This window comes from Podarcis raffonei, chromosome 7, assembly GCF_027172205.1.
Source record: "Podarcis raffonei isolate rPodRaf1 chromosome 7, rPodRaf1.pri, whole genome shotgun sequence".
Lineage (NCBI taxonomy): Eukaryota > Metazoa > Chordata > Lepidosauria > Squamata > Lacertidae > Podarcis > Podarcis raffonei.
This window is the reverse complement of record NC_070608.1, coordinates 6,745,218-6,763,123: the sequence shown is the minus strand read 5'-3', so window position 1 is coordinate 6,763,123 and position 17,906 is coordinate 6,745,218. Positions and strand designations below refer to the sequence as shown.

At 41.1% G+C, this 17,906-nt stretch overlaps 1 protein-coding gene across 11 annotated transcripts in view; it reads right to left on the bottom strand.

Annotated features, from left to right (window-relative positions):
- The window catches only part of PTK2 (protein tyrosine kinase 2), a 191,791-nt gene that overhangs the window by 117,611 nt on the left and 56,274 nt on the right, over nt 1-17,906 (bottom strand). For 3 of the 11 annotated variants that reach the window (XM_053395192.1, XM_053395194.1, XM_053395195.1), the window contains exon 1: nt 15,974-16,414. The exons of 3 other annotated variants lie outside the window; for them this stretch is intronic. In XM_053395192.1, coding sequence (XP_053251167.1) covers nt 15,974-16,076 — 103 coding nt within the window. In that variant the 5' untranslated portion in view covers nt 16,077-16,414. Of the gene's footprint in view, nt 1-15,973; nt 16,417-17,906 lie in introns of those variants that run through there. 5 more of the 11 variants (XM_053395197.1, XM_053395198.1, XM_053395202.1 and 2 more) reach the window with 3 other exon arrangements.

Here is a 17,906-nt window from a genome sequence, read left to right as displayed (position 1 = left end):
AAGCTCAAAATAAACCATGTAACAACTGTGTTTACAGAGATGACTTGGCCTGACTAGCAGGTTTTATGGAGCTATATATAGGGAAGAAGAGATCCCACTGGATTTTTCAGGTCAGGACTTAACTGTAGTGTCAGGATCTCTGGAATCTCATTATTTAATAGTCCCTCCCCCCTCCCCTGCTCAACCCAATCCTTTTCAAATGCTCCCCATTACAAATACACTCAGACCTTTTTTTATAATGTTATAAAGGACATGCGCTCTCTTCTCTCCTCAGTGTTCAGAACATTGCACTCTAGGATTCACCAGTACTAAATTATTCACCAAACAAGTAGACGCAGACAATGGTGAGGGAGTACCCGAAAGCTTTTGCCAGTGGTTTTCAACCAGTGTGCCGTGGCACCCTGGGGTGCCTTGGATGATGGCCAGGGGTGCCACAGGCAACACTGCCCTCTGTCCCTCTTTCCTTCCCTCCCTCGTGATACCCTCTCATGTCTCTGCCTCCCAAAGGCTTGCACTGCTGTTTGTTGCAGCAGCCCTGACCACAAGCTCCCCAGCCCAGGCGAATGGTGGCTCGGGGGTTGGCCAGGGAGGAGGCACCCTCTTTGATGTGGGGCGATCAGAGACCAGGAGCTGTGGCAGTGGCTGCTAAGAGGACTCCCAAGGAGAGGAGAGAGGAGGCTGAGAGAACACTCCACAAGGAAGGGTGTTCGAAAAAGGGTGATAGGCTGACAGCTCTGCAGGCAAGTGGTGATAAAACTGGGTTCCTGAGTCCCACAGGAGTGCCGCAGAAAGAATGTAGCTGGTCAAGTGAGCCGTGGACTCAAAAAGGTTGGAAACCTCTGGCTTATGCCATAAGACATCTGTTAGTGTTAAAGGTGCCAGGGGCTTTTGTTGCAACAGACTAACCCAACTACCCCTCTGGAAATCATTCAAATCCTGTTTTCATTCTGAAAAGTCCACCTTTACAGTAACCACTTTGAATTCCCATGCACTGATTTCAGGCAGAGACCCCAGTTGCCTCCAATCACTAAAGGGAAGTTCAAGGTTGCCTGCCATTTTCCAACTCTTGAATAAAATTGGGAGAGCCTCACTGGTCGTTAGCACACTTTTTCATATACTCACACAATGTAATATAATAGAGAAGGAAAACACCCAGCAGGAATGCTTCTTAAAATGATACATTTTAAGTCAAATGTTAGAACTTCATCATTAGGGATGGCAATCTTGCACTTGCACCAAATAAATAGATATTATAAAGTTAAGTAAAAATTATTTTGGATTTCTAGCTCATACCACCCTGCCTATGGCTCAGGCGCACAACAGTTTTCACACACAACATAACCAAGATGAGAAAATAATGTTAATAAATACTGGTAAGTATCTAAGGCACTACAGTTCAGTATTCAGACTGTGTATGCTCACACAAAAAACAGATCTGCTTCAAACAACTATCTTTTCCATACCGGAGATAAATATAAGCATAGTGACGTGCTAAAAAGATGAATATTCTGCATGTGTCAAGGGGAAATGAGATCTAAGGAGGGCTGTTCAGCAATCGCTTTTATTAATTGCTAGGTACTGCTCGCTGGCCATATATTCGTTCATTCTGCACCACAATATCCAAATCAAGCAAGATCTCGGCCTATAGCTTTCTTCACATTATGTTTTGTTAAATGGCAACAAAAATATTGCATTGATTGTTCTGTCACTGTTTTGTTTTTTTGCCTTAACTTTATATCCAGAACAACAATGAAATCCAGACTTGATGAGGGGGAGTATATAAAGGCTAAATGAATGAAAGTCATTCAGTATCACAGAGTGCCATTTCATCAAAACCAGCCAACTATGGTTTTCACTTGCCCAACAGATCAGGATTAAACCATCTGCTTGCTGGGCAAGCACAAAGCATACTAGTTTTGCTCAAGTAAAAATTATTTTGGATTTCTAGCTCATACCACCCTGCCTATGGCTCAGGCGCACAACAGTTTTCACACACAACATAACCAAGATGAGAAAAGTAAAACATGCTATTTAAAACCTACTATTGCAATTGCCCAACACCTTCCAACCAGACTAAATGAAATTTAACCTACACACAAGACCTTCAAGCAAAGTACATGGTCTCAGATTCAAGGAAATCTTTAGGACAAAAAGGTTCTAAAGATGCAAAACAGCCACTAAAAACACCCACTCTGCATGTCTTAAAGAAGTGTTTCTCATACTTTTTTCTTTGGACTACGCTTTGAGAATAAAAATTTGCTTGTGCCACACTGAATTTTTTATTGATAAGAAATACATTGGAAAACAAAAAGAAACAACTCCCAGCAGTGCTTGATTTATAAACACAGAACACAGCTACTTTATAATACACACATCCAGAAAGTATAAAACAATGCAACTGTGTAAGAACATTAACAATTCCCCAAATACAATTATAAATGAGCCTCTTACATATGTACCTTATGTGTACAAACTCTATGAGAGGTGTGAGCTTGCTTTTGCTGGGTAATGTCATTTACAGTGGTACCTCTGGATATGAATGGGATCCGTTCCGGAGCCCCGTTCGCATCCAGAAGCAAACTTAACTAGAAACGGCACGTCTGTGCACACGTGCGTCGCTTTTTGCCGGGTCTGCGCATGCGCGAGCGGCGAAACCCGGAAGTAACACGCTCCGTTACTTCCGGGTTGCCACAGAGCGCAATTCGAACGCGCTCAACATGATGCATATTCAACCCGAGACATGACTGTATATTAGGTTTAATTTGAGACAAACAAACATTCATCTTCTCGTCAACACAAAGAAGACTCTCTTTTCTGATCTTTCATATTTGTCAGAGCTGAAAATCCCTGTGAATTTTACGACATGAAGAACTGTAAGGTAAAGGTAAAGGGACCCCTGACCATTAGGTCCAGTCGTGACCGACTCTGGGGTTGCGGCGCTCATCTCGCTTTATTGGCCGAGGGAGCCGGCGTTCGTCCACAGACAGCTTCCAGGTCATGTGGCCAGCATGACTAAGCTGCTTCTGGCGAACCAGAGCAGCACATGGAAACACCGTTTACCTTCCCGCCGGAGCGGTCCCTATTTATCTACTTGCACTTTGTTGTGCTTTCAAACTGCTAGGTTGGCAGGAGCAGGGAACGAGCAACGGGAGCTCACCCCGTTGCAGGGATTCGAACCACCGACCTTCTGATCGGCAAGTCCTAGGCTCTGTGGTTTAACCCACAGCGCCACCCACGTCCCTTTGAAGAACTGTAGAAGAACTGCGATTCTGGATCACAACTAGGATTGTCCTCAATATCACTTCATTCTCTTGCTCTCGTTTTGAAAAGATATCTATCCATAATCTGCAAATAAAAATTATCTTTATATTATACTATACTGCACTAAAATGTTTAAATGCTTCTTTGATTGTCCTTGAATCTTCCCACCCGCCAGACTTGCCATCCCTCCTGCCATACCAGTGTGGTGCACCACACCCTTTGAGAACCACTTAAAGGTAATAAGAGAGAAAGTTCTCCCTGAAGTATGTAAACCCCAAGCCATTCTATTTGTCTCCTTTTCTGCTTCATCATCCTTCAACATCTAAACAAGTGGACTTGTGCTATCAATACTGGAAAATAACATCTGGGAAGCAACAATTTCAGTAGTCCTCCTCACACATTATTCACCCAGATGGCATTCACGTGTATGAGAAGAAGGGATTAATGGTTGAATTAATTTAAATCAGTAAAAGGGAAAAATAGAAGGCTGACCTTTTTAAAATAACATTCCCAGTTTCATAATTTATTTATCTCTTGCAGAAACTGTGAGTTAGTAGAATATATGACTAGCTAAAGAGAAACTTTACGTGTTTCTAGGAACATCAACCAAAACCTCTGGTCATACAGTCAACATGCCTTTCACACTACATAATTTATAATTGCTTAGAAGCAGAGAAGCATTGTGGAGTTCAATAATTTTGCTCTGGCTATCTTTATACATATGTGGTTTTTTCTTTACAAGACAGAAATGGTTTTCAGTAATTTCATAATAGCTTTTGCCATAAAAGAGAATGCCAAATCATACATAAATGAAGAACATGTAATTCGTACACAAAGTTATCTAGCCCTGGGATAGCCAATGTGGGTGCCTTCCAGATGTTCAAGACGACAGCACACATCCTAACCAATGATCAGGGATGATGGAAGTTGAAGCCCATGGTGGAAATTGAGGGCACCATGTTGCCTATCCCTGATCTAACCAATGATTAAAATATTGTATAATTCAACTACACAAGCTTCACTTACAATATTGTTCTTATCCAATAATTAAGATGGGGTGGCTGACAATCAGATAGGACTAAAAAGCAGTAAATCCTAAAACAATTCAAAGATGCAGCCACATGGGAAAGGAAGAACAACAATAGAGTTCTGAATATATAGGCTTTCATGTTCCCTTGTTGGCATGGCTACCTCTACAATTGCTCCCATGTTAGTCTGAAACCACTAAGTGGCATGGCAGCAAGTGCAAAGGCAGTCCATAGGGTTATATTTTTCCATACATGATTTTTGAACAGCATTTATTTTACACAGTTCCCATTAATTTCTGTGGGTATTTTTGAGTCCTTTATGGATTGCACTTTGTGTTAGTATAATAGGTATCTATCAACAAATCTGAGAAAAACAGCCTCTCATAAAGAAAAAAACTCCAACTAAAAATGGAGGAAGGTTGGAAAAGGTAATTTAATCCTGAATTTACAGTTCCTGAGCAGGCACATGGCATTAACTTTTAGTTTGGACAAAACTGTTGCTTAGGTCTAATAAGAACTGTAGCCTATAATTTGGAGCACAAGGAATGAGAAACTTTGTTGTTGTTTTAAGGACAGCAGATGCTCACAAAGCCTATTTTATATGCCATTGATAAGTTTAAACAACTACTGGTTTAAACAACATTGATAAGTTTAAATAAACTTATAAACAACATTGATAAACAACATTGATAAGTTTAAACAACTACAATTAAAGACAAGAACTTTAATTGAGTAACAACTGGAGAATATCGTGAAAATAAAATGTCGCTTGGTCATAATGCTATATGATAAACTCAGATGGACCTCTGATGGCCTTGAGATTTATTTCAAAATGTGTAATCCATTTATATTAGTAGCTACCTCTAGAGTTTACCAAATGCTGTGTAAACCAAGACGGAACTGAAAGGATTTTGCCCATTATGCTTTCTGCCATTAATCTCCAGTTTTAATATAACAATTCTATTTGTTTGTTCTGTCAACTAGTTATTATTTTAGGCCCAAGAAGAAAAATATACAAAGCAGTTAAGAAATCTATTTTTATAAGTTCACAGGTACTTAAAGCAACTTGCTCTATACCAGTTTTATTGAAATCTTTTCCATTCTGCCTGACACATTTCTAAACCAAGCACTCAAGGTGGTGAATATTCAAAGAATAATAAATCAATAATTAAACAATTAAAAACAAAAAACACAGAAACAGCATGCAAATAGTTAACACCTGAGTAAGCTTAAAATACCAAGGGTGGTTTTTTTTGGGGGGGGGGACTCAATATCTGCCTCAAGGTTTTCATGAGTTTTAACAGAAGCTAAGGTGGTCTTCAGACGCTAAAGTGTCTAATTCAGCCCCTACCCTAAAGATACCAAACTATCTTTGAGAAAGGTCAAATGGACAATAGTGACACCTAGGGCCATCCAGCTTGTTCTAAATACTCCCAGACAACAAGCAAAGAAGTCTGGACATGCAAAAACTTTATCTTATATTTATCCTGAAGATCTGTGCCTGAAACCTGAATTTAGGTCAATAAATTCTGAACAATAACAAATATTTTTAAGTGTTCTATTATAACTCTAAGAGGCAATATTTTCAACCCTAGAAGCAAGCATTGCACTAGTACAGGTGTTCCAAGTGTGGTGACCTCCCAAAGGTGTAGAACTCCAAATCAGCCCCAGCCACCAAGACCAATGACCAGGGCTGATGAGTGTTGTAATCTATGAAGCTGGTGGCAACGGCCACAGTCTTTTGCAGTTCTCACAACACTGGGCTGTCAAGCTGAATGATTCACTGACAAGTCCAAGCTATTGGTTACTCACTTCACTTTAAAACAGGGATAGGAAACTTGGAGGACCTCAAGTTTTGGTTTGACTCCAAATCCCATCAGCCCTAGCCAGCATACCCAATGGTCAGGGACAAAGGGAACTATTATCCAGAAACTACTGTACTGGGAAAGCAAAAGGTTCCCTATCACTGCCACTGTGGTTTACTGGTTGCACAGCAATAAAAACAGCTCAAGGTAAAGAAAAACTTACATACAGTGGTACCCCGCAAGACAAACGCCTCGGAAGACGAAAAACTCGCTAGACGAAAGAGTTTTTCGTTTTCTTAGCTGCTTCGCAAGACGCATTTCCCTATGGGCTTGCTTCGCAAGACGGAACGAAAACGTCTTGCAAATTTGTTTCCGTTTTCTTAAAACCGCTACAAAACTGTAACTTCGAGGAGCAACTCTTAGCACTTTTTTGAGGTTTTTGAAGCACTTTGTTGCTTTTTGCAGCTTTTCAAAAACTGCGTCGGAAGCCGCGCTTCGCAGGACGAAAAAACCGCAAGACGATAAAACTCGCGGAACGAATTAATTTCATCTTGCGGGGCACCACTGTACCGGTATTTTCTGCTGCTACCTCTATAGATGTAATTGTTGAAATATTCCATGGCTTAACACCTTTTAAGTGAAAATTGGGTTGCCTTTTGTATTAACCCAAGAGCACTGGTGATTGGACTTCATGATGGGTGCAAGCAACAAACTGAAGGAAAAAATGCTTTGGGGTAGCAAGTGTGCTGATATTTTACAGTCCTGACCATCATTCCTCTGTATTCCTATCAATCTTGTACTCTTATGAAATCCTGTCCATATTGTACCTGGAAGCAACTCACTTGCTTTCATCCAGTGCCAACTACTCTGCACAGAGGTTTGCCCACAAGCAGTCTTTGCTTAGGACCCGAAATTGATGTCCAAACTATGTGGATTGATAGGCAGGGGATAGTTCAAAGATTGCCCTGCCTTCCAGAGACGAACAAATTTAATGGCCTTTGAAAAAGTCCCTTTCAACCAAATGATTCTATAAAGCTGAAGACAAATGAGGCACACAGACTAGATGCAAGTAGGCACAATACTAAGAGATAAAGATAGATTGTTTCCCACTATAACAACAAGACTTCGACAAATGGAAGAAATTAGATGAGCAGACGGAGGCAAATGTAACTCTGTGAAAACCGCTTATTCTGATCACATTAATCCCACCAATACAAGCAGCACATCCCATCCAGCTGGCTTCATGGATTCTGTTCATTAGAAAAGATTACATGAAAAAGTGCACTTTTGCTTTTTAAAGACATTAGTTGTCTAAACATTAGAACAGAAACTGAGTTGCATGAACAGAGTGGGGGAAACCCACACAACTGAATATAAAAGAAACGGAGCAATTTTTGCAATTTTTATATTGTAATTCTACAGTTTTGTTACATCACTTTCTTAGATTTATCACAAGTTAAAATGAATAGTCATGATTTCAAATAATGCTTTTAAACCTAACATTATTTTAAAACATTCTCTCTCTATTTTTGTCTGCCACCTAATTAGGCTAATCTTATTCCACTTGCAAAATATATCTTGCTATCTATCTTAAGACTGTTATAAAGCTGTAGGCCTTCCATGTCACACTATTTTTCTTCCATCTGTTCCCTTCTCATTTTGCTAGGAATCTAGCTGGCCTCACAAAGCTTTCTGCTTGCTTTTTTAACATATTAGTTGGTCAGTCTCCTCCATAATAGCCACTTTTTTTCGCCTTCCCCCATTTCCCAAATTCGTACAATTTCTTAAAGCACTTCGTCTTTTTTCTGCTTTACTGGGAGCGCTATGATCATCAGTATTAGTTTACAGGAATTTTGTGCTAATCTTCCAACAACAAATGTATTGGTTCATGGCAAAAAAGAAGTTCAGCCTTTATTCTTCCAAGCTTCCCCTGCTGAGCTTCCGCTGTATTAAAATACAGAATATTACTTTCCTAGCTTATCTTGCTTAGATACTGAACAGCTTGTTATAGACTCTACTTTTCAGCCTCAGTGTTTAAACTTGTACGGCTGTCTTTTTCACTTGTCCAAGGTATGTGCATGTGTGCAAGCCCATTCCTGTTTCCAGTGATTTATATTCCCTAGTCCTGTACCTCTACTCTGCCCATTGCTTCATTCAAATGCACATGCAAATGCAGTAAGTTTTCCCATTTATTTTAAGGAACTAGAGCTCAATTCCTTTAAAAGCAAAACCATGGGGGTTTTCCCAAAGGAAGGGGGACCCTGTCCATTTAAACGCTCAGCATCTACACATATAAGACATCCACTACTATTATAATTCCAAACCAATGAGTGGTTCTTGTTCCGCATTAGGACTACCTAGAACTTGGCAGTTAATAGTTAATATTGATAGGTATTCCAAATTATGTTCAATTATCAAATGTTTGCTCGCTCAAAAACTTAGTGTGACAGCAGCTCAGGCAGAATGGCACCCATGCAGTTTCTCATTGGCCCCTTGTATACAGCCTAACACGGTGAAGCATCTTCAGCCCCTGAACATGAAAATATGCAAATCTTTTAAATATGCATAAGAAATCCTGGCCAGAGCTGATGAAAGCTGTAGTCCAAAATATCAGGATAGCACCAGAAAACCAGAGGAGGGTGGCATCAAAGTGCAGCCCCCAACGAAGACTTCATACCAATGAAAACTCATTAATGGTGCTAAGGAGGTTGGTTATGGCAGTGGTCAACTTTTCTGAAATCCAACTGTTGATCGACCCCTTGAATACATAAACAGATCAGGAGTGAATTATGGGACTGTCACTCCAGGAAAATGACTGTGTAAATTAGAGCATCAGAACCACATTGAAGCATTTACTTATTTTAATGGAAGAGGCAGGTGCCAAAATAACAGTGGGAAAAATGATGCACTTAGTCTACAATATTCTTATTTTGAAAGAATGTATTACCTTCAAGTCTGAGAACTAAATGATTGTCCATTTAAAAATACATATTTTAACCAGTATTGGTTAAATTTGCTTAATTTTTACTGCTATATTTGCTGCAACAGCTTTTGCCATCATGTTTTCCAATTTACTCTTGAGCTATGTAGTTAAAACATTGAATGACCGTAAATTATTTATGTTTTAGTCGTATTATCACAGCAAACCAGCCTGGCATCACATTAAAAATTCCCTCGAGGGAGTTTCACCTCTCCAAGTAGTCAAAAAGAGCTCACCCTGGTTTCCAAAAGCAATGCAGAAAGCAGTTTATTGGAAAGGTAAACCCCTCTTTAAGGTTACTCTTTAAATCCCTCCTAAATCTATTCAGATTTGACTGAAATATTTCCATTATAAAGTAATTCCACAAGCATTCTATACATAAAGGAGGTTTGTATGTAGAAGTCGGTTCATTTATTCCAGACATGAAAAGGCCAACTGAGAAAGAAAGCTTTAGATACAGCTCAGATTATGTATGAAAACACTTTTTCTTGGGTTTTCAGATATGCAAGCATGTAATGCAATAAAACACTACACTCACAAAACACCTCATAAGACTTTCAGGTCATCTCTTACGTGGGATCATCTCTTCAGGATGATTTCTATAGCACTTTTCAAAAGTAGATTACAATAGTTCTCTCTTATCCGTGAAATAGCTGTATAAGTGATTCTATTTTACATAAGTGAAAAGTGAGATTTTAAAGAAGCTAGCATGCTGAGAGACACTTAACAACTTCATCGCTTATCAAGTATTTGAACCTTCATCTTTCACAGGTCCAAGTCAGTTATAACCACCATCAGGAATATAAGGCACTCTACTCTGAACACAATAAGTAAATCAGAAAGGTGTCTTGATTCCAGAGCAGCTCTCCACAGAAAAAGGCTGCTTCAGTGGGAAGTTGCATGAGGCTATACTGGTGTGAAAAAGTTGAATTTGGCAACACTATCGTTATTTTGTACAGAAAAGGAAGGGTTGCTTAGCCGATTATAGCAACAATGGACCAGCCATATAAGCCCCAGAGTACTAATACAATCAGGTTACTGAGAAGATAGTAGCTTTTCCGTTTTTTAAAGCAAGAAAGAAAGTGAGAAGAACTGTACAGAGTCCCTGAATTCACACAGGGTTCTTTTGCACAGGGTTCTTTTCAAGAAGGAGAAATGCCACTGTCAACATGAAGAAGATAAAGATAAGCAGATTTTCAAACAATGTTTCCTAGGCAGTAGCTGACACACATAACTTTATGGTCTGTGGCACGTAGTGACAGGAGATGGTTAATAGCATACTTAATTTTACAACAGTTAAGAATGTTATTATTCAAATTTGTTATTGTTTTACTACCTTGCTTCCATATGCAGCTATTTAACAATCTTTATTATCGGAGCTGGCCAGATCCAGTTTTGTTCCCTAAGGTTAAGCCCACAAGCACTGCATGCATATTTATAGATAAAGACTAGTCGCTATTCAATTGCAAATAAGAAACTCTCACTGCATCCTCTCTCTGGGGAACACTGAAAACAGACTATTTGAGAAATGATTACTTCACACACACACACACACACACACACACAACCTTTAAAATAGTTATTTTTCTCCTGTGTTGATATGTGCTTGGAAGGATGCTCAATGCAATATATTTATTTGCTGAAGTATATTGTTGTCTAAGTCAGTTTATGCCATAATAAACCAGTAAGGGGTTATTTGCAGGTTTTACTCCAAGCTAGTCGTTTCTAGCTATGGTTTTCCCAGTAGTGATGTATGGAAGTGAGAACTGGACCATAAAGAAGGCTGATCGCCGAAGAATGGATGCTTTTGAATTCTGGTGCTGGAGGAGACTCTTGAGAGTCCCATGGACTGCAAGAAGATCAAACCTATCCATTCTGATTGAAATCAGCCCTGAGTGCTCACTGGAAGGACAGATCCTAAAGCTGAGGCTCCAAGACTTTGGCCCCCTCATGAGAAGAGAAGACTCCCTGGAAAAGACCCTGATGTTGGGAAAGATGGAGGGCACAAGGAGAAGGGGACGACAGAGGACGAGATGGTTGGATAGTGTTCTTGAAGCTACAAACATGAGTGTGACCAAACTGTGGGGGGCAGTGGAAGACAGGAGGGCCTGGCGTGCTCTGGTCCAGGGGGTCATGAAGAGTCAGACATGACGAAATGACTAAACAACAACAACAGTCGTTTCTTACCCACATCCAAATCCAACTCCCATCAGACACAGCCAGCATGGCCAATGGCCAGGAATGATGAGAGTTGCAGTCCAGAAGCATCCATCCACAAGGCATCTCTTTGGCCACCACTGCTCTGTAAGTTACCAAAATTTTAAAAATATCCCCTCATCAATACACCTCTATTGTAAAGTTAGGAAAGATTCAAGAAAGGGAAACAAAATATCTAGAGTCTGAGCAGTTCCCCTATGCAGAAAGGTTATAGCATTTGGTGATTTTTAGTTTGAAAAAGAGGCAGGAAACATGCTAGAAATGGTTTGGAGAAAGCGTTTCAGGGGAGGTTCTCCCCACCCCCCTCTCTCATAACACACACTTCACAGTAACTTAATGAAACTACACGCTTCAATGAAACTGCATGCTTCAGGACAGCCCAAAGGAAACACTTCTTCACACAAAGTACAGTTAAACACTGGAATTTACTCCCACAAGATGCAGTAATGGCCACAAACTTGGGAGAGCTTTAAAAGGCATTTGGACAAATTCATGAAGCATAAGGCTAGGAATGGATACTAGTCATGATGACTAATACCATAAGGGAACGTAAGTGGGCAAGTGCTCTCGCTCTCATGTCTTGCTGGTAGACTTTCCAAAGGCATCTGTTTGGCCAATGGGGAAACACAACGATGGAGTAAAGGTAAAGGTAAAGGGACCCCTGACCATTAGGTCCAGTCGTGGCCGACTCTGGGGTTGCGGCGCTCATCTCGCTTTATTGGCCGAGGGAGCCGGCGTATAGCTTCCGGGTCATGTTGCCAGCATGACTAAGCCGCTTCTGGCGAACCAGAGCAGTGCACAGAAATGCTGTTTACCTTCCCGCCGGAGTGGCACCTATTTATCTACTTGCACTTTGATGTGCTTTCGAACTGCTAGGTTGGCAGGAAATGATGGAGTAGAGGAGCCTTTTATCTAATCCCGTTCTTATGTTCACTTGTCTACATTTTGGATGGAAGGGAAGTGAGAGGCAGAATGACTGCCTAAGAAAAAAATAACGAAGACCATGAACTCTGACATGTTACTAACACATGTGAATCCAACCTTAACCATTCAAAGGCCAAGGACACATTTCTACTTTCAAAGGTGGGGAACTGGAGTCTAGCCACAGGAACAAGGCAGCAAGAATGACCCTGAGGAAAGATATGCAAGCAAGGTGGTACACTGCACCAGTTCTCGTGAAGAGGAATTGGGAAACAAATAGCTCTAGGCCAGAAGAGCAACCTCTAACACATCAGCTGAGCTCCCCCAGTTCTGGTGCCACCCTTCCAAACCTCCATTTAAAGGTAAAGGGACCCCTGACCATTAGGTCCAGTTATGACTGACTCTGGGGTTGCGGCACTCATCTCACTTTATTGGCCGAGGGAGCCGGCATACAGCTTCCGGGTCATGTGGCCAGCATGACTAAACCGCTTCTGGAGAACAGAGCAGCGCACAGAAACACCGTTTACCTTTCTGCTAGAGTGGTACCTATTTATCTACTTGCACTTTTGAGGTGCTTTCGAACTGCTAGGTTGGCAGGAGCAGGGACCGAGCAACAGGAGCTCACCCCGTTGCGGGGATTCGAACCGCCAACCTTCTGATCAGCAAGTCCTAGGCTCTGTGGTTTACCCCACACCGCCACCCGCGTCCCAAAACCTCCATTTACATGTCTCCAAACACTTGCCATGCTCTCCATGACAAGTGTGCAATTGCCCACTGGTGGGAGAAATAAGCAACAGACCTTCTTCCTACTTTGAAGCAGAGAAGTGACTCAGGCTCATCCTGGATTAATTCCCACCCTCTCCCCAGGTCAAAGGTTCAGAGGAAAGCTCTGAGCCCCATTACACAGCAATTGCTGAAACTTTCACTCTCCTTGCCCAGTCTTTTCTGCTTGTGAGACAACTGGGGAAAGGAAACCTTTTCAACCGCTGCTCAATGTTAGAGCTCAGAGCCCCAGCACTGTGCACTGCCTAAAGCCTGCAATTTTCACCACCTATCCTTCCCTCAGGTAACAGAAGGGGGGGGGGTCAAACTGAATCTGGAATGCTTCTTATCTACCTTCCCCTCAAGTTTAGGGGGAATTCTTGGCTGCTGGGCAAAAGTGCTTGCCTCCAGCCAACTGGAAACAACCTGGTGGCCATAAATTTTTGTTTGACTAGCAATAGCAATCAAAAAACGTAGATCCCTGCCCAACATATTGTAGAGAGGTAAAAATTGCCCAATAAATACTTCCATGCACACTGAAGTAGAAAATCTAAATTTCTTCTTATTTATAAGACGTCAGCAGGTGTACAGAGTCATAAGGTATGTCTAGATCCACAAACATGGATAGTAATGAGTAACTGGATGTCAGCTGATCAGTGTATCAATTAAAGGATGGGCACGACACATGGAGAGTTCAAACCAAGAGCTTGTATGTGTGTATGTCATCCCGTCCCCGTCCCCAAGACATACATTGTCCATCAGCAGCTGGACAAATTGGCTTGAAGTTAACCATGTCTACTGCTTCAATTACAAAGTTGAGTAACAGTTATAAAGTTACTCTGAAATGAGATCACAATGATAGTAAAGAATAGGACTACTTATCTGTATTCTTCTTATCCTAAACAGTGTCTAGGTCCTTCAATGCACTCAGGCTTCAGGGTATCTGATTTCTATAACTTGCAAAGTGCCTGTGAGAGTTATGTAACTCTGTAAGTATCCTATGGCTTCCTGGATATTATCCCTGAAGTATCCAGTACTGATAAAATTTAGGAGGTTTGATATTAAACTAGACATCATAGACATGAAGAGCAGCATCTTTACCCTTGAGTTTTATTCAACAGATGAGGAATATAAAAGCAGCTAAGGGACTAACTCCTCTGTAATCTAACTGAATAGCCCCACATTCTAATGTAAGCCTGACACAAGGCTCCAAGTTTATCCTTTATGTGAAACTATTTTTAAAAAATCTCATCAAAAATACATGTAGCATTAATTTTATATAAGCGAACAGCATTCAGTGCATTTGTGCCTTCAAAATTGAAAGCTGCCATTGCCTTATTTAACTTAGCAAATATGCCCTTCATAAAACAGGAAATATTGAGTTGGGATCCAAAAGTAACAGAAATGCTGTGCTTCACTTTACATTTACAGTTCACCAAGATGAAGGTGCATATAGCTGGAAAATTCTAAAGAAAATCCCAAGGAAATGCATTGCACATATCCAGAGGAAACTATTCATGAATTCTGGACTTATATTTCACTGGGAAGAAGGTTTCACAACTAGTTTGGAGATAACTATCTAAGAAGCTGCCATATATAATGTCCAATCAGTGATTCATCTAACCCAACATGGCACCTTCCACCTGTCGTTGGGCTCCGAACTCTGATAAACACTGACTATGCTGGCTGAGGCTGATGGGAATCCCCAACAACCAGAGGAGGATGGCTACCCCGATATAATAAAACAATCTGCTACCCATGAGAGCAAGTGTGGTATAGGACTCAGAAGGCATGGATTCAAATCTCTCATAATAATCATTCTTCACAACACCCTTGTGAGGTAAAGGGGAGGGGGGAAAGGAGAATATATGCAACTCCTTTGAGGAAAAGGGGGGTAAGTAAGACACATTGACTGGCAATGGAAAACCAAGTTCTCAGATAGCTGTCTCTCAGATCCGCCATCCAAGAATCTTAGGAGATGTCAGAGGTTAAAACCAGACTCAGTGCTCCACCATAAGCTATGGCACAGCTGACAACTCATAATGTGACAGCAGATTAAAAACCTTCCTTCACAGAGTAGCGGTCACGAACTGCCTCCGGTCATATAATGAACTGAGCATTGCAATACTCCAGCTATCCTTTGGCAGGGAGCAGGGTAATGGTTGGCTCATAGCCCAGCTGGATACTATAGGTGACCTGTTCAGGTGAATCACTACCACCATAAAGAAAGAGGTCATCTTGCACTACTTTTCATTACAAAATTAAACCTTTATGTGGATGGAGGGCTACCTTGTCCTTTATAATTTTACCTTAAAATGTACAGTACAGGCACCCGTACCTTACATGACAGTGCACTAAAGGGCAAGGGTGCAAATAATGTTGCTGCCTTTAAAACCCACTAAAAATACACTCAGTAGGGAGAGTTCTATACTTGGAACTGGTTTATTGCTCAACCTGAATTTCAAGTCAGATCCTGTCTGATTGTGCCAGCTATAAAGCACTTCCCTGTCACGTTTACCACAGCTTTTAAAAAGGTAACCATGCAGTAGTTCTGCATGGAAATTCTATCCTGTCCACACTCATCAAATTTCCACCCTGTTTTGGTCACCGAAATTAGTCATAATTTGCAGAATCTATCCTGAAAAATAATGAATAACATTTGATAAAAGATTTAAATAATAAAAAAACCACACATGCAGGCAACTGAGGTAGATGAATTCTCCATTTCAAATAGATCATCAAAACTGAAAAGTACTGACTATTCAAAACCAATAATGCTCATACCATTTGTTTCCCTGCCTTTAGAGGGCAAAATGTTTATAGTTGTCAGGTAAAACACCACAACAGACTGCTTCCACATCAAAATTACATGGCCAGAATACAGCCACTGTGTTTTCAATTTCATGCCAGTCCTTCTCTCCCAAGCAACTTATTTCCCCCTTTTATTTTGATGCATGAATCAAAAGTCAGAAAATATATAATATTAAAGTTTGGTGTACCTTTAGCCCAGCATATTGGGAATGGACTACAGCCGCTTTTCTCCATATAGATGACACCTGCTTGTTTCGGGGCCTGTTGCCCTGCCAATTCCAAGAACAACATACACACAATCGTATAGAGATCACGCCAGGCTCCAGCATACAATGTTCCAATTCAGGTCTCCAGTAGTATTTGCTCCCGCAGGGGGGCTGGGAAGCCAGCCGCTTGAGCGTAGTCACAAGCAGGAAAAATCAACTGCTAACCCTCCTTTACATTTAGCGTCTTTCAGGTTTGGCTGCAAAGGTAGAAGCAAGAAAAGACCCACCTCCACACCACCCCATTCCTTAGTGCTGCTCGAGTAATATATTCCGACAGCGTGAAGAATGCATTTCAGTTTCGGAGTCTTCGCATGCCTCAACAATTTAAAGCACAGATCATCCTTTTCCCTGGACAAGCTACCAAACAGAATGCAACCAGCCAGCAATGTGACTGTGTGCGTCTGTATTCCTAGATTCATTCAGGAGAGGCGGAGGAGGAAGGGAGGGAGAGGGGAGGGAGGGGAGGCGATTAGCAACAACCTTATTAATATGCTAATCTCACCCTTCTGTTCAGTTCAGCCAGCAGACTCCTGTTTACAAAACTGACAGCAGATTCTAAAACTGACTAAGCTGCAAATCAAGCCTGACCCAGGTCATAGCTGTAGATCCGCTCCTGCAACCAGTTTAGCTTTAAATCCATGCCTCTGGCATCGTACCTACCAACACTGACATTTGATTTTAAATAACTATTCTGATAAAACAAGAATAATTGGGGGAGGGGGAGGGAGGGGGCTGCACTAAACAATGAGATGTAACCTCTAATCATCTTTCATTTAAAGACAACCCAATTACAAACTTCATACTTTCTAAGTACTGTAAAGTGTTCTGAAATATTCTCAAAATTTATCTGCAAGAAAGGATTACTAGAAAAATTGAAAAGATACCTCAAAACACACATAGACATGCACACACAATGGAAGAAAAAAGGTGACCCAAATTATACACCAAGTATGGACATTGTTTAAAATGTCTTGAAGCTAGCATTCAGCAAAGGTCAATACGTACGGGTGTTCTGTGCATATTATACTCCAACCACAAAAGGTTAACTGAAAACAGATTCTGTTTCCTTCAACACACACACACACAGGCGCACAGAATATCAATGATAAACTGGCTATTTATACATACACACATTGCAGCAAACAACACAGAACGTGGTATATACATTTTGCCTCTTCCATTCACACAGTGACACACATACCAAGAAAGTGTTTTAGCAACTGCTGGATTTAAACAGCTTTGTTTACTAGCCAAATGCATTCTCCCACAATGTTCCTGGGCTCATGAGTCCCTCCCAGAATGTGAAAATGCTTTCTATTTAACATGGAGCAGGTTGTGAGATACACAGGTGTTCTGTTTTATTAATTAATTACTCCTCTAGCCCTGAAGAATACTGTTTTGCGTATTGCATATCGGCTTCCATTTAAGTACAAGTAAGCATGAAAAACTCCACTGCTAAGCCAATATTGTTGCAAGTCATAGTCAAGCTCATAGCCAGCATAGCAAATATGGCTGCCTGTGCCACTACGTTGGATGTGGTTGCAAACTGTGCTCTGCTTAACTGAAATGGAGATGTCAGCTACAGGCAGCTCCACACTGATGCAGGGGTTACATTCCAAGGAACCACACATTTAAGTAAATTTGTATATAGGGAACACCATAGAAAAAGTCTGCAAACACCCTCCAAACCTCCTTGATCAAACTCCAACTCTCCACAGGCCTAAAATGTCAGTGCAAGGGCTCCTGGGATTGCAGTTGCAAAGGCTTGGGGGATTGCTAGATGCTGTTTTTGTGCCATTTTCATGCCCTTTGGGGCCTGTTTTTGCCCCTTTCCTTGCCACTTCCAGGCTTGCGG